Source organism: Hemitrygon akajei, chromosome 27 (assembly GCF_048418815.1).
Source record: "Hemitrygon akajei chromosome 27, sHemAka1.3, whole genome shotgun sequence".
Classification (NCBI taxonomy): domain Eukaryota; kingdom Metazoa; phylum Chordata; class Chondrichthyes; order Myliobatiformes; family Dasyatidae; genus Hemitrygon; species Hemitrygon akajei.
In genome coordinates this window covers 2,898,523-2,916,424 of record NC_133150.1, presented here as the reverse complement: position 1 = coordinate 2,916,424, position 17,902 = coordinate 2,898,523, and the positions used below count along the sequence as shown (strand labels likewise).

Genomic DNA, 17,902 nt, shown 5'->3' with positions numbered 1-17,902 from the left:
TGGGAAAAAGAACTTCATTGTCTTATACCCACTGAGCAGTGGGAGAAAATTTTACAATTAGTCAATTCTTCTTCTATTTGTGCTAAACATGCCCTAATACAATTTAAGGTTGTACATAGAGCTCATATGTCTAAGGATAAACTTGCTCGATTTTATTCTTATGTTAATCCAACCTGTGACAGATGTCATTCTGATGTTGCTTCATTGACCCATATGTTTTGGTCTTGCCCTTGTTTGCAAAATTACTGGAAAGATATTTTCAGTATTATTTCAACAGTTCTGAATATCAATTTCCAACCGCATCCTATTGCTGCAATTTTTGGTTTACCAATGGTGGATAATAGTCGTTTATCCCCCTCATCTCGATGGATGATTGCATTTGTTACATTAATGGCTAGAAGATCTATTTTATTGAATTGGAAAGAAATTAATCCTCCAACTATATTTCAGTGGTTTTTTCAAACTATCTCTTGTTTGAGCTTAGAAAAAATTAGAAGTGTTGTCTTTGATCCTTCAGTTAAATTTGAAGAAACTTGGAGACCATTTATTCAACATTTTCATATGAGTTAAATTGTCTTTTCCTAAACCTCACTTTTATTATCCTTAATTATTTAGATGGAGGTTTGGAGTTATTGGCACTACTGTATATATTTGACATAATGCAATAGCCCATGTTGGTTAGTTTTTTTCTCTCTTTTTTTGGTTTTTTTTAAAACTTCTTTTGTTCGCAATTACTATGAGTTTGGGAGGTTATTATATATTGATTATCATCTATTTGAATGTTTATTTAAACTATTAACTATGTACTCTCAATCTCTCTATTCATGTTTCATTTATGTTTGCTTAAAAATTAATAAAAAGATTTAAAAAGAAAGAAAGAAAGCTCAGCCATCTCTACTCTGCCATCATTCCCACCAGTACCCTCCTCCAATCCACCTGGGCAAGCTCCTCTCTCATATCTCTGTAATTCCCTTTATTCCACTGAAACACATGAGTTATGGTTCTCCCTCTCAAATTGCAGTATGAATTCAATCATATTATGATCATTGTCTCCTAAGAGTTTCTTTACGTCAAGCTCCCTAATAAGATCTGAGTTATTAAACAACACCCAATCTCAAGATAAGTTTTCCCTGAGTAGGCTCAAACACAAGTTGCTCTAAAAATCCATGTGTAGGCATTTAACAATTCCCCCTCTTGCGATCCGACACCAACCTGATTTTCCCAATCCCCTTTCATCTCAAAGTCCCCCATTACAATTGTATCATTACCCTTATTACATGCCTTTTCCAGCACCCTTTGCAATCTTAACCTCACATGTTGGCTACTGACAGCATAGTGGCTTGTGCATTGATTTACAGCCCCAACCGTCACCCATTTCATAATGATTTTGTCCAATCTTTGTCCAGTTTCTAGGTACACTCACACACAAAATGCTGAGGGAACTCCACAGGTCAGGCAGCATCTGTGGAGGAGAATAAACAGCCAATCATTGGAGTCGAGACCCCTCAGGAAGGAAAGAAGAAACCAGAATAAAAAGGTAGAGAAAGGGGAAAGAGCTGGAAGGTGACAGGTGAGACCGGGTGAGGGGAAGCCAGCTGGAGGAGGGGAGAGGGTAGGGGAATGAAATTAGGAACTGGCAGGTAACAGGTGAGACCGGGTGAGGGGAAGCCAGCTGGGGGGGGGGGGGGTTAGGGAATGAAATTAGGAGCTGGAAGGCGATAGGTTGGTGAGGTAATGGGCTGAAGAAGATGGAATCTGATAAGAGTGGATGAGGGGAGAAAGGGAAGGAGGAGGGGCTCAAGATGGGGGTGATAGGCAGGTGAGAAGAGAAGTGGTAAGAGAGGAGCCAGATGGGGAATGGAGAAAGAGAGAAGGGGAGGGGGAGAAATTACTGCAAGTTATAGAAACGGATATTCCTGCCATCAGGTTAGAGGAGGAGAAGTGAGTGGGACATGGGAGAAAGGGATGAAGGAAGAGCACCGGGGGAGGTGATGGGCCAGAGAGTGGGACATGGGAAGGAGGCGGGGCACCAGGGGGAGGTGATGGGCAGGTGAGGAGAGGGAGAAGGGGTGAGAGGGGAGCCAGGAAGGGGAAGGGGAGAAATTAAGAGGTTAGAGATAGATGTTCATGCCATCAGGTTGGAGGCTTACCTGGCCTTTATTTATCACCTGTCAGCTTGTACTCCTCCCCCTCTGCTGACCACCTTATTCTGGCTTCTTCCCCTTTCCTTTCCAGTCCTGAAGAAGGGTCTTGGCCTGAAACATGGAGTTTATTTATCTCCATAGATGCTGCCAGACCTGCTGAGTTGCTCTGGATTTCCAGAATCTTTTGCTATCAGATTTGCTTGCTCCTGGTTTGGTATTCTGTGCAGTGACTCCTGTATTGTCACTGCTGTCAGGTGGTAGCCATACGTGCCTCTGGCCAGTGTTTTCTACTGACATATCCCACCTACCACTGCTCCGTTTGTTAGTTTATTGTTTCCCATAGGATACTGCCTTCCTCTACTTTTATTACCAGATAAAAATCGTACAGTGTGAACCCATCTCGGATAATATATTTGCAAATTTCCATCAGATGTTTTGGTACAGTAAGGACTCTCTGTACCTGAGTGTCTTCTGCTGCTGTAGCCCATCCATTTCAAGGTGCAGAAATGCTCTTCCGCATTCTACTGTTGTAACACGATTATTTGAGTTACTGTCGCCTTCCTGTCAGCTTGAACCAGTCTGGCCATTCTCCTCCGACCTCTCTCATTAACAAGGTGTTTTTGTCCACAGAACTGCTGCTTTTTTGCTTTCGCACCATTCTCTGTAAACTCTAAAGACTGTTGTGAATAAAATCCGAGTTTCAGCAGTTTCTGAGATACACAAACCGCCCCATCTAGCACCAACAATCATTGCATGGTCAAAGTCACTTAAATCCCATTTCGTCCCCTTTCTGATGTTTAGTCTGAACAACAACTGAACCTCTAGACCATGTCTGCATGCTTTTATGCATTGAGTTACTGCCATGTGATTGACTGATTAGATATTTGCATTAATGAGCAGGTGTACAAGTTTACCTGAAGTGGCCTCTGAATGTTCATATAGTATAAATCCATACTTTATCTTTGTGAACTGATCCCTGGATCTGTGTTTCTCAGGTTAATGATGCCATAGGTAATGAGTGGCCTTGGATCTACTTTGTCAGCCTTATCCTGCTGGGATCTTTCTTTGTACTCAACCTAGTCCTCGGTGTTCTAAGTGGGTGAGTTGATCATCGGAGAACATTCTGGGGTACTAACAGTCATGTATTCATGTGGCGCTGGGATAGTGTAGTGGTTAGATCGTAAAACATTGCAACAGAATTATGCCAGTTGGCCCATTGTGTCTATTCTGCCATTCAATCATAGCCGATCCTTTTTTCCCCTTCTCAGCCCCACTCTCTGACCTTCTCCCTATAACCTTTGATGCCATGTCCAATCAAGAACCGATAGATCTCTGCCTTAAATACACCCAACGACCTGGCCTCCACAGCTGCCTGTGGTAACAAATTCCACAAATTCACTACCCTGTTGTTGAGAAATTTCTCTGCATCTGTTTTAAATGGACACCCCTCTATCCTGAGGCTGTACCCTCTTGTCCTAGACTCCCCCACCATGGGAAACATCCTTTCACATCTACTCTATCTAAGCCTTTCAACATTTGAAAGGTTTCAATGAGATCCCTCCTCACCCTTCTAAATTGCAGTGAGTACAGACCCAGAGCCATCAAATGTTCCTTGTATGATAACCCTTTCATTCCCGGAATCGACCGGTTAGCACAACAATATTACAGCTTGGGATGTTTCACAGTTTATTCAGTTCCAGTGCCATTCTGTAAAGTCTTTGTACATTCTCCCTATGGAACGTGTGACTTTCCCCTGGCTGTTCCAGTTTCCTCCCACAGTCCAAAGATGTACTGAGTAGGTTAATTGGTCATTGTAAATTGTGCTGTGATTAGTTTAGGGTCAATCAGGTTTGTCAGGGTTGCTGGGGTGGCGTGACTCGAAGAGCCATATGGCTAAAATACAATAAAATAAAAAATAAATTGGTCTAACTTTGGTTGACACACTGTCATGTAGTGACTGGCGTAACACTAATCTTGTCCTATGTCTCATGGAGATATAGTTGCAGATTCACCACCCTCTGGCTGAAGAAGTTTGTTGTGTATGAGCACGTGTGTGGATGGGGGTGAAGTGATGATCTGAACGAAATTTAGCATGTCACCGTAGATACAGTTTGGAAGCGTATTCTGGTTTTATAGATCTGTCCGTTCAGTCAATATGGAAGTGAGCTCTGTGTATCCACTGTTAGTTATTTATTTATTCTGGTTTTATAGATCTGTCCGTTCAGTCAATATGGAAGTGAGCTCTGCGTATCCACTGTTATTTATTTATCTATTTATTGAGATACAGCGCAGAATAGGCCCATCTGACCCAGCGACCCCTCCCCCCAATTTAACCCTAGCCTAATCATGTGACAATTTACAATGACCAATTAACCTACCAACCGGTATGTCTTTGGACTGTGGGAGGAAACCAGGGCGCCCAGAAAAAATCCCATGCATTCCACGAAAACGTACAGATTCCTTACAGGTGACATAGGAAATGAACTTTGAACTCCAACGGCCTGAGTTGTAATAGGTTGCACTGACTACGCTGCTGGGGTGCACATCTATGGAGATATAAAGACAGATTCTTCACCCTCTGGCTTTACAAGGATGTGTGAGTGGGGGGAGGGGTGATATGAACAAAATTTAACATGTTACCATAGATACGGTGGAACTGCGCATTAGTTTTATAGATCAGCCCTTTTGGTCAATACCGAAGTTGGAGTGACTGGACTGGACCGTCTGAATTCCAGGGAGTTCTCCAGGGAGAGAGAAAAGGCCAAGTCACGGGGAGACTTCCAGAAGTTCCGGGAGAAGCAACAGCTAGACGAAGATCTGAAGGGATATCTGGACTGGATCACCCATGCAGAGGACATTGACGTGGACCACGTCAGGCATCGAGAAGGTGAGTAGTCAACTCCATCTATCATGGGGTATCACATTTATTTGTTTAGACACAATTCCGGGCGAGGGCAGTGGGGGTAAGCTTCCACAACATAGTAAATGCTCCCAATGGCTTGAACAGCCTGACAGCCAAGTCCAGGTGAACTGTTACTACTGCCAGGACAAATGGAAAAGGTGGTGCCTTCAAACCAGTTGCTTTGGGCAAATGGAACTCGTCAACCACGTAGAAGGAAAACTGATCTTAAACCTCTGCTACCTGTGGCTATACTCTCTCATTGGGAAGGCTTCTAGTGTAAACTCCAGAGCCAGGGTCCCTAAGGCAGTCCCACGTTGAGTTCATCATTGACCGGCAACTCCTGTGCACAACTGGTGCCAAACTGTATCGGTCTCTGCTATTCCTTTGAATTCATCAGCTGCATGGAGAGGGGGTGTGCAACAGCTTGTTCTGTCTATTGTACTGACCTGACAACTAGAACACAACATCCATGACCAATGTATCATTTAGAGATACAGCTCCTTCTGGCCCAATGAGCTGTACCGTCTATCAAACCCACCTATTTAACCTTAGCCCTGTCACAGGACAATTTACAATGGCCATTTAATTGATCGTTGGACTGTGGGAGGAAACTGTAGCACCCAGAGGAAACCAATGCACTCACGGGAAGGATGTACAAACTTCTTAAAGAGGACGTCAGAATAGAATTTTGAACTCCAGAACATCCTGAGCTATAATAGCACCATGCTAATCTCTACACCACCATGGCGTGCTATTCAGAGGGAATGGGTGACACAGTAAGGTAGTGGTTAGCGAAACACATTACTGCACCAGTGACCTGCTCCTGTCTGTGAGGCATTTGCACGTTCTCCCTGTGAGTGCTTGGGTTTCCTCCCACAGCCCAAAGCTGTAGGATTAGTATGCTAATTAGTCATAAAGAAGTACAGCGCAGAAATAAGCCATTTACCATCTAGGCCATGCAGAAACCATTTAAACTGCCCTCTCCCATTGACCTGCACCATGACCATCATTTGCCATACCCCTACTATTCCTGTACCTATCCAAACTTTGCTTAAATGTTGAAATTGAACTTACATACACCACTTGGCACCTCATTCCACATTCTAATGACCCCTTCTCACCTTTCACCCTTAAGCCATGACCACTGGTTGTAGTCCCACCCTACCTATATCCTCAGAATTCTGTACACCTCAATCAAATCTCTTCTCAGTGTACTATATTCTAAGTATATAGGTCTTAACCTATTCAATCTTTACTTATAACTCAGGTCCTCCAGACCCAGCAATATCCTTGTAAATTTTCTCTGTACTCTTTCAATTTTGTTGACAACTTTCCTGTAGATAGGTGAGCAAAACTGCACCCAGTACTCCAAATTTAGCCTCGTCAATGTCTTGTACAACTTCAACATATCATCCCTACTCCTGTACCTCAGTACATTGATTTATGAAGGCCAGTATGCCAACAGCTTTCTTTACTACCCTATCTACCTGTGATGCCACTTTCAATGATTTGTATTCACAGATCCCTTTGTTCTACCACATTTACCTGTGATCTGCTGTTCACTGGTTGGTCCTACTGAAGTGCAAAACCTTGCACTTGTTTGCATTAAATTCCAACTGCCAATTTTCAGCCCATTTTTCCAGCTGATGCAGATCCCTCTGCAAGCCTTGATGGCCCTCCTCGCTGTCAACTACACTCCCAATCTTGGTGCCATTCACAAATTAGCTGATCCAGTTACCTACATTATCATCCACAGCATTGATATCGATGACAAACGACAATGGACCCAGCACCGATCTCTGTGGCACACCACTAGTCACAGACCTCCAATCAGGGAGGCAACCATCTATTCCCACTCTCGAGCTCCTCCCACAAAGGATCCAATTTACTACCTTATCTTGAATGCCCAGTGACTGAGCCTTCTTGACCAACATCCAATGTGGGACCTTGTCAAATGCCCTGCTAAAGTTCATGTAGACAACATCCACTGCCTTGCCTTCATCAACTTTCCTGGTAACTTCCTTGGAAAACTCGATAAATTTGATTAGACACAAAGCCATGCTGACGATCTGTAATCAGTCCATGTCTATCCAAATACGTATATATCCAGTCCCTTAGGATATTTTTAAATAACTTTCCCAACTGATGTTAGATTCACTGTCCTATAATTTTTTGGTTTATATTTAGAGCCTTTCTTAAATAGTGGAGCAACATTGGCTATCCTCCTATCCTGTGGTACCTCTCCTGTTGCTAAAGATAATTTAAATATCTCTGCTGGGCCCTGGCAATTTCTGCAACTGCCTCCTGTAGGGTCCAAGGGAAAACCTTGCCTGGTCCTGGGGATTTATCCACCCTAATTTGCCTCAGGATAGCAAACTCCTCCTCTCAGACTGTTGAGTGATCTGTCGAAAGCCCTATTAACATGGTCATACCTATCTTATTTCCAGTTCCAGCCATAGAGCCTCACGAGTCATGTTCTCCAGTGTGTCCCAACTGAGCTCTGCCATGACCACGTTAGACCAATCTCCCCGTCACCACGTTAGTGCATCCTCTCCGTGACCACGTTAGTCCAATCTCCCCGTCACCACGTTAGTGCATCCTCTCCGTGACCACGTTAGTCCAATCTCCCCGTCACCACGTTAGTGCTTTCTCCCCGTGACCACGTTAGACCGATCTCCCCGTCACCACGTTAGTGCTTTCTCCCCGTGACCACGTTAGACCAATCTCCCCGTCACCACGTTAGACAGATCTCCCCGTCACCACGTTAGTGCTTTCTCCCTCTGACCACGTTAGACCGATCTCCCCGTCACCACGTTAGTGCTTTCTCCCTCTGACCACGTTAGACCGATCTCCCCGTCACCACGTTAGTGCTTTCTCCCTCTGACCACGTTAGACCGATCTCCCCGTCACCACGTTAGTGCATCCTCCCCGTGACCACGTTAGACCAATCTCCCCGTCACCACGTTAGTCCAATCTCCCCGTCACCACGTTAGACCAATCTCCCCGTCACCACGTTAGACCAATCTCCCCGTCACCACGTTAGTCCAATCTCCCCGTCACCACGTTAGTGCTTTCTCCCTCTGACCACGTTAGACCAATCTCCCCGTCACCACGTTAGACCGATCTCCCCGTCACCACGTTAGTGCATCCTCTCCGTGACCACGTCAGTCCAATCTCCCCGTCACCACGTTAGTGCATCCTCTCCGTGACCACGTCAGTCCAATCTCCCCGTCACCACGTTAGTGCATCCTCTCCGTGACCACGTTAGTCCAATCTCCCCGTCACCACGTTAGTGCTTTCTCCCTCTGACCACGTTAGACCGATCTCCCCGTCACCACGTTAGTGCATCCTCTCCGTGACCACGTTAGTCCAATCTCCCCGTCACCACGTTAGTGCATCCTCTCCGTGACCACGTTAGTCCAATCTCCCTGTGACCACGTTTATCCATTCTTCCCGTAACCATGTTAGAGCATTCTCCCCGTCACCACATTAGTGCATCCTCTCCGTCACCACGTTAGTGCATCCTCTCTGTCACCACGTTAGTGCATCCTCCCCGTCACCACGTTAGTGCATCCTCTCCGTCACCACGTTAGTGCATCCTCTCCGTGACCACGTAAGCGAATTCTGCCCATGACCACGTTAGCGAATTCTCCTGTGACCACATTACTGCAATCTCCCCGTGACCACGTTAGACCATCTACCTGTGACCACGTTAGACCATCTACCTGTGACCACGTTAGTCCAATCTTCCTGTGACCACGTTAGTCCAATCTCCCTGTGACCACGTTAGTCCAATCTCCCTGTGACCATGTTAGTCCAATCTCCCTGTGACCACGTTAGTGCATTCTCCCCGTGACCACGTTAGTCCAATCTCCCCGACCAAGTTAGTCAAATCTCCCCGTGACCACGTTAGTTCAATCTCCCCGTGACCACGTTAGTCCAATCTCCCCGACCAAGTTAGTGAAATCTCCCTGTGACCACGTTAGCGAATTCTCCTGTGACCTCGTTACTGCAATCTCCCCGTGACCACGTTAGACCATCTACCTGTGACCACGTTAGCGAATTCTCCTGTGACCACGTTACTGCAATCTCCCCGTGACCACGTTAGACCATCTACCTGTGACCACATTAGCGAATTCTCCTGTGACCACGTTACTATAATGTCCCCGTGACCACGTTAGACCATCTACCTGTGACCACATTAGACCATCTACCTGTGACCATGTTAGCGAATTCTCCTGTGACCATGTTACTGCAATCTCCCCGTGACCACGTTAGACCATCTACCTGTGACCACGTTAGCGAATTCTCCTGTGACCACGTTACTGCAATCTCCCCGTGACCACGTTAGACCATCTACCTGTGACCACGTTAGCGAATTCTCCTGTGACCACGTTACTGCAATCTCCCCGTGACCACGTTAGACCATCTACCTGTGACCACATTAGACCATCTACCTGTGACCACGTTAGCGAATTCTCCTGTGACCATGTTACTGCAATCTCTCCTGTGACCACGTTAGTCCAATCTCCCCGTGACCACGTTAGTCCAATCTCCCCGTGACCACATGTTGTGATGGAAAGGAGAAAGATTCTTTGGGTCTCAGAGGCAAGAGCTCTGGACACACAGTTTTAATAATAAGGAGTTTATTTACAAGGGGAGAAAAAGCTTGGGAACAACGCAAGCGGCTACAGTATTCGTACAAACGTGCTTAGAATAGAGGAGCGTGTGAAAAGTCGGGTCTGCAGTACAATACACGAGAAAACAGTGTGGGGATGGAGTACAGGTACACATACCAGCAAGGGAAAAGTTACTACAATACTTGCCCCCCTTGGCTAAGGGAAAGCACAGCTCTTTGCTAAAGGGACAACGCTCCCACAACCTTATTCAATGCACACCTTACCACGTGTCTCCAGCACTGTTCTGCAGTCTTCAGCCTGGAGTGAAGCAGGGTGGTCCCTCAAGGATGGCAAAAGAGCGCAAGCCAAGCACACGTATCACCCTTTATAGGTCGGGGGGGCCAATGGCTTGGTGCTAGACAGGTTAATCCAATTAAGGTGGCCAATGGTTAGGTGTGCATTGATTAGTTGGGAGGGGCAAAATGTTGACTGGCAGGTGGTGTGACCTCCGACCAGGTGAGGGCAGTGCTGTCACGGGACAGGCACAGCTCTCTGGTTACACCACGTTAGTCCAGTCCACCGGTGACCACGTTAGTGCATTCTCCCCGTGACCACGTTAGTCCAATCTCTCTGTGACCACGTTAGCACATTATCCCCGTGACCACGTTAGTCCAATCTCCCCGTGACCACGTTAGCACATTATCCCCGTGACCACGTTAGTCCAATCTCTCTGTGACCATGTTAGCGCATTCTCCCCGTGACCACGATAGCCCAACCTCCCTGTGACCACGTCAGCGCATTCTCCCCATGCCTATGTTAGTGCATTCTTCCTGTGACTACGTTAATCCAATCTCCCCGTGACCACGTTAACGCATTATCCCCATGACCACGTTAGTCCAATCTCCCTGTGACCACGTCAGTCCAATCTCCCTGTGACCATGTTAGTCCAATCTCCCCATCACCACAACAGTGCATTCTCCCTGTGATCACGTTAGTTCAATCTCCCCGTGACCACGTTAGTCCATTCTCCCTGTGACCACGTCAGTCCAATCTCCCCGTCACCACGTTAGCACATTATCCCCATGACCACGTTAGTCCAATCTCCCTGTGACCACGTCAGTCCAATCTCCCTGTGACCATGTTAGTCCAATCTCCCTGTGACCATGTTAGTTCAATCTCCCTGACCAAGTTAGTCAAATCTCCCCGTGACCACGTTAGTCCAATCTCCCTGACCAAGTTAGTCCAATCTCCCTGTGACCATGTTAGCGCAATCTCCCTGTGACCACGTTAGTCCATTCTCCCTGTGACCACGTTAGTCCAGTCTCCTTGTGACCAAGTTAGTCCAATCTCCCTGTGACCATGTTAGCGCAATCTCCCTGTGACCACGTTAGTCCATTCTCCCTGTGACCACGTCAGTCCAATCTCCCCGTCACCACGTTAGCACATTATCCCCATGACCACGTTAGTCCAATCTCCCTGTGACCACGTTAGTCCAATCTCCTTGTGACCAAGTTAGTCCAATCTCCCTGTGACCACGTTAGTCCAATCTCCTTGTGACCACGTTAGTCCAATCTCCTTGTGACCAAGTTAGTCCAATCTCCCTGTGACCACGTTAGTCCAATCTCCGTGACCAAGTTAGTCCAATCTCCCTGTGACCAAGTTAGTCCAATCTCTCTGTGACCACGTTAGTCCAATCTCCCTGTGACCAAGTTAGTCCAATCTCCCCGTGACCACGTTAGTCCAATCTCCCCGTGACCACGTTAGTCCAATCTCTCTGTGACCACGTCAGCGCATTCTCCCCATGCCTATGTTAGTGCATTCTTCCTGTGACTACGTTAATCCAATCTCCCTGTGACCACGTCAGTCCAATCTCCCTGTGACCATGTTAGTCCAATCTCCCCATCACCACAACAGTGCATTCTCCCTGTGATCACGTTAGTTCAATCTCCCTGTGACCACGTTAGTCCATTCTCCCTGTGACCATGTTAGTGCAATCTTCCCGTCACCACGTTACTGCAATCTCCCTGACCAAGTTAGTCAAATCTCCCCGTGACCATGTTAGCGCAATCTCCCTGTGACCACGTTAGTCCAATCTCCTTGTGACCAAGTTAGTCCAATCTCCCTGTGACCACACGTTAGTCCAATCTCCTTGTGACCACGTTAGTCCAATCTCCTTGTGACCAAGTTAGTCCAATCTCCCTGTGACCACGTTAGTCCAATCTCCCTGTGACCAAGTTAGTCCAATCTCCCTGTGACCAAGTTAGTCCAATCTCTCTGTGACCACGTTAGTCCAATCTCCGTGACCACGTTAGTCCAATCTCCCTGTGACCAAGTTAGTCCAATCTCTCTGTGACCACGTTAGTCCAATCTCCGTGACCACGTTAGTCCAATCTCCCTGTGACCAAGTTAGTCCAATCTCTCTGTGACCACGTTAGTCCAATCTCCGTGACCACGTTAGTCCAATCTCCCTGTGACCACGTTAGTCCAATCTCCCTGTGACCACGTTAGCGCATTCTCCCCGTGCCTATGTTAGTGCATTCTTCCTGTGACTACGTTAGTCCAATCTCCCTGTGACCAAGTTAGTCCAATCTCCCTGTGACCACGTTAATCCAATCTCCCCGTGACCACATTAACGCATTCTCACCGTGACCACGTTAATCCAATCTCCCCGTGACCACATTAACGCATTCTCACCGTGACCACGTTAGTCCAATCTCCCTGTGACCACGTCAGTCTAATCTCCCTGTGACCACGTCAGTCTAATCTCCCCATGACCACGTTAGTACATTCTGTCTGTGACCACGTTAGTACAATCTCCCTGTGACCATGTTTCTGCATTTTCCCCTTCACCACGTTTGTGCATTCTCACTGCGAACACATTTGTCCATTCTCCCCATCACGACCTTTCTGCATTCTCCCTTTGACCACGTTAGTACATTCTCCCCGTGACCACGTTAGCACATCCTCTCCGTGACCACGTTAGTACATCCTCTCCGTGACCACGTTAGTACATCCTCTCCGTGACCACGTTAGTACATTCTCCCCGTGACCACGTTAGCACATTCTCCCCGTGACCACGTTAGCACATCCTCTCCGTGGCCACGTTAGCACATCCTCTCCGTGACCACGTTAGTACATCGTCCCCGTGGCCACGTTAGTACATCCTCTCCGTGGCCACGTTAGTACATCCTCTCCGTGACCACGTTAGTACATCGTCCCCGTGACCACGTTAGCGCATCGTCCCCGTGACCACGTTAGCGCATCGTCCCCGTGACCACGTTAGCACATTCTCCCCGTCTCCACGTTAGTACATTCTCCCCGTGACCACGTTCGCACATCCTCCCCGTGGCCACGTTAGTACATCGTCTCTGTAGCCACGTTAGCACATCGTCCCCGTGACCACGTTAGTACATCCTCCCCGTGACCACGTTAGCACATTCTCCCCGTCTCCACGTTAGCACATCGTCCCCGTGACCACGTTAGCACATTCTCCCCGTCTCCACGTTAGTACATTCTCCCCGTGACCACGTTAGCACATTCTCCCCGTCTCCACGTTAGTACATTCTCCCCGTGGCCACGTTAGTACATTGACTCTGTAGCCTCATTAGTACATCGTCCCCGTGACCACGTTCGCACATTCTCCCCGTGACCACATTCGCACAATGTCCCCGTGACCACGTTAGTACACTCTCCGCGTGGCCACGTTAGTACATTGTCTCTGTAGCCTCATTAGTACATCGTCCCCGTGACCACGTTCGCACATTCTCCCCGTGACCACGTTCGCACAATGTCCCCGTGACCACGTTAGCACATCGTCCCCGTGACCACGTTAGCACATCCTCTCCGTGACCATGTTATTACACTCTCCGCGTGGCCACGTTAGTACATTGTTTCTGTAGCCTCGTTAGTACATCGTCCCCGTGACCACGTTCGCACATTCTTCCCGTGACCACGTTCGCACAATGTCCCCGTCTCCACGTTAGTACATTCTCCCCGTGACCACGTTTGCACATTCTCCCCGTGACCACGTTAGTACATCGTCCCCGTGACCACGTTAGCACATCGTCCCCGTGACCACGTTAGCGCATCGTCCCCGTGACCACGTTAGCGCATCGTCCCCGTGACCACGTTAGCGCATCGTCCCCGTGACCACGTTAGCGCATTCTCCCCGTCTCCACGTTAGTACATTCTCCCCGTGACCACGTTCGCACATCCTCCCCGTGGCCACGTTAGTACATCGTCTCTGTAGCCACGTTAGCACATCGTCCCCGTGACCACGTTAGTACATCCTCCCCGTGACCACGTTAGCGCATCCTCCCCGTGACCACGTTAGCACATTCTCCCCGTCTCCACGTTAGCACATCGTCCCCGTGACCACGTTAGCGCATCGTCCCCGTGACCACGTTAGCACATTCTCCCCGTCTCCACGTTAGTACATTCTCCCCGTGACCACGTTAGCACATTCTCCCCGTCTCCACGTTAGTACACTCTCCGCGTGGCCACGTTAGTACATTGTCTCTGTAGCCTCATTAGTACATCGTCCCCGTGACCACGTTCGCACATTCTCCCCGTGACCACGTTCGCACAATGTCCCCGTGACCACGTTAGCACATCGTCCCCGTGACCACGTTAGCACATCGTCCCCGTGACCACGTTAGTACATTGTCCCCGTCACCACGTTAGTACATCCTCTCCGTGACCATGTTATTACACTCTCCGCGTGGCCACGTTAGTACATTGTTTCTGTAGCCTCGTTAGTACATCGTCCCCGTGACCACGTTTGCACATTCTTCCCGTGACCACGTTCGCACAATGTCCCCGTCTCCACGTTAGTACATTCTCCCCGTGACCACGTTCGCACATTCTCCCCGTGACCACGTTAGTACATCGTCCCCGTGACCACGTTAGCGCATCGTCCCCGTGACCACGTTAGCGCATCGTCCCCGTGACCACGTTAGTGCATTGTCCCCGTCTCCACGTTAGTACATTCTCTCCGTGACCACGTTAGTACATTGTCCCCGTCACCACGTTAGCACATTCTCCCCGTGACCACGTTAGCACATTCTCCCCGTGACCACGTTAGTACATTCTCCCCGTCACCACGTTAGTACATTGTCCCCGTCACCACGTTAGTACATTGTCCCCGTCACCACGTTAGCACATTCTCCCCGTGACCACGTTAGCACATTCTCCCCGTGACCACGTTAGTACATTCTCCCCGTGACCACGTTAGTACATTGTCCCCGTCACCACGTTAGTACATTGTCCCCGTCACCACGTTAGTACATTCTCCCCATGACCACGTTAGCACATTCTCCCCGTGACCACGTTAGTACATCGTCCCCGTGACCACGTTAGTACATTCTCCCCGTGACCACGTTAGTACATTCTCCCGTGACCACGTTAGTACACTCTCCCCGTGACCACGTTAGTACATTGTCCCCGTCTCCACGTTAGTACACTCTCCCCGTGACCACGTTAGTACATTGTCCCCGTCTCCATGTTAGTACATTGTCCCCATGACCACGTTACCACATCCTCCCCATGACCACGTTAGCACATCGTCCCCGTGACCACGTTAGTACATTCTCCAGTGACCACGTTAGTACATTGTCCCCGTGACCACGTTAGTACATTGTCCCCATCTCCACGTTAGCACATTGTCCCCGTCACCACGTTAGTACATTGTCCCCGTGACCACGTTAGTACATTGTCCCCGTCACCACGTTAGTACATTGTCCCCATGACCACGTTAGTACATTGTCCCCGTCACCACGTTAGTACATTGTCCCCGTCACCACGTTAGTACATTCTCTCCGTGACCACGTTAGTACACTCTCCCCGTGACCACGTTAGTACACTCTCCCCGTGACCACGTTAGTACATTGTCCCCGTCACCATGTTAGTACATTGTCCCCGTCTCCACGTTAGTACATTGTCCCCGTGACCACGTTAGTACATTGTCCCCATGACCACGTTAGTACATTGTCCCCATCTCCACGTTAGTACATTGTCCCCGTGACCACGTTAGTACATTGTCCCCATCTCCACGTTAGTACATTGTCCCCATCTCCACGTTAGTACATTGTCCCCGTGACCACGTTAGTACATTGTCCCCGTGACCACGTTAGTACATTGTCCCCGTGACCACGTTAGTACATTGTCCCCATCTCCACGTTAGTACATTGTCCCCGTGACCACGTTAGTACATTGTCCCCGTCACCACGTTAGTACATTGTCCCCGTGACCACGTTAGTACATTCTCCCCGTGACCACGTTAGTACATTGTCCCCGTGACCACGTTAGTACATTGTCCCCGTGACCACGTTAGTACATTGTCCCCGTGACCACGTTAGTACATTCTCCCCGTGACCACGTTAGTACATTGTCCCCGTGACCACGTTAGCACATTCTCCCCGTGACCACGTTAGTACATTCTCCCCGTGACCACGTTTGCAACGAGAGGGGCAAATACGTTGGACCTTCTTTACTCAGATTTACACAGTTTACACATCTGTGTGTTATACACAGATGGACCAAACGGGCTTTATTAAAGGTCGTTACTCTTTCTCTAATGTTCAGAGATTGATGAACATTATTTATTCACCATTATCTAAGCAACCTCAATGTGTTATCTCTCTTGATGCAGAAAAGGCATTTGATAGAGTTGAGTGGCCATATTTGTTTAAAGTATTAGAAAAATTTGGTTTAGGTAATAATTTTAATAGATGGATTCAAATGATTTATAAGAACCCTATTGCCACAGTCATTACTAATAACTCACTTTCTCGTGGTACTAGACAGGGATGTCCATTAAGCTCTTTATTATTTAATCTTGTATTGAAGCCTTTAGCTATAACATAACGTGAGGCTAAAAACAGTCATGGTATTTCTGTAAATGGAACCATACGTAAGATTTCTTTTTATGCAGATGAGCTTTTGATTTTTATTTCAAATCTTGAGGAATCAATTCCTAATCTTTTGGAAACACTTAAAGATTTTGGAAAATTTTCAGGATATAAACTTAATTTGAATAAAAGTGAATTGTTTCCATTAAATGCTCCTGTTAGTACATATAATGATATTCCTTTTAGAATTGTTAATACATTTAGATATTTAGCTATTATAATTACTAAAAAATATAAAGATCTTTATAAAGCTAATATAGTTCCTTTAGTAGACTCCATGAAACAACTATTTTCTAGATGGAATCCACTTACTCTTTCTTTAATAGATCGTATCCATGCTGTGAAAATGATTATTTTACCTAGATTTTTATATATTTTTCAAAATATATCTATCTTTTTAACTAAAAATTTTTTGATCAAATTGACTCTCTTATTCCTTTATTTGGAACAATAAGAGACCAAGAATTAACAAGTACCATTTACAAAAACCCAAAAAAGATGGTGGACTTGCACTTCCTAATTTAAGACTGTTATTGGGCTGTGAATTATGGGCTGACAATTATGCTTTTGGTTATACTGGCTCAATAAGGCCAAAAACCACTATGGGTTTATTTAGAATTAAAAGCTGTTAAACAATTTCATTTAACTTCAATATTAGGAGCTCCATTACCTTTACAGCTCTTTACAGCTCTTCCAAAAGCTCTTTACAACTTTCCAAATTTAAAGTTTTACCTGGTTATTAAACAATCTTTACGGATTTGGATTCAGTTTCGTAATTTTTTAAATTTTAAACAATTTAAGTTGTCTAGTTTTTTATATCGAAACTTTTCATTTAAACCTTCAATAACCGACCCCATTTTTCTCCTATGGAGAAAAAAAGGGATCCGTTTTTTTACAGGCAACATACACTGGTGGAACACAGCAGGCCAGGCAGCATCTATAGGGAGAAGTGCTGTCGACGTTTCGGGCTGAGACCCTTCGTCAGGACTAACTGAAAGGAAAGATAGTAAGAGATTTGAAAGTAGGAGGGGGAGGGGAAAATGTGAAATGATAGAGGAAGACCGGAGGGGGTGCGGTGAAGCTGAGAGCCAGAAAGGTGATTGGCCAAAGGGATACAGAGCCGGAGAAGGGAAAGGATCATGGGATGGGAGGCCTAGGGAGAAAGAAAGGGGGAGGAGAGCACCAGAGGGAGATGGAGAACAGGCAGAGTGATGGGCAGGGAGAGAAAGAAAAAAAAGGAGGGGGGAAAAGCAAAAAAAAACTAAATAAATCAGGGATGGGGTAAGAAGGGAGGAGGGGCATTAACGGAAGTTAGAGAAGTCAATGTTC

The 17,902-nt window shown here is 47.0% G+C and overlaps 1 protein-coding gene across 5 annotated transcripts in view; it reads left to right on the top strand.

Annotated features, from left to right (window-relative positions):
• Positions 1–17,902, top strand: part of LOC140717085 (voltage-dependent L-type calcium channel subunit alpha-1S-like) — a 665,173-nt gene that overhangs the window by 76,006 nt on the left and 571,265 nt on the right. For all 5 annotated transcript variants that reach the window (XR_012096443.1, XM_073030268.1, XM_073030267.1 and 2 more), the window contains exons 7-8: positions 3,140–3,243; positions 4,880–5,031. Coding sequence is in view for 4 of the 5 variants with exons in the window: in XM_073030268.1 (XP_072886369.1) it covers positions 3,140–3,243; positions 4,880–5,031 (256 nt within the window). In the remaining variant the exon portion in view is untranslated. The remainder of the gene's footprint in view (positions 1–3,139; positions 3,244–4,879; positions 5,032–17,902) is intronic.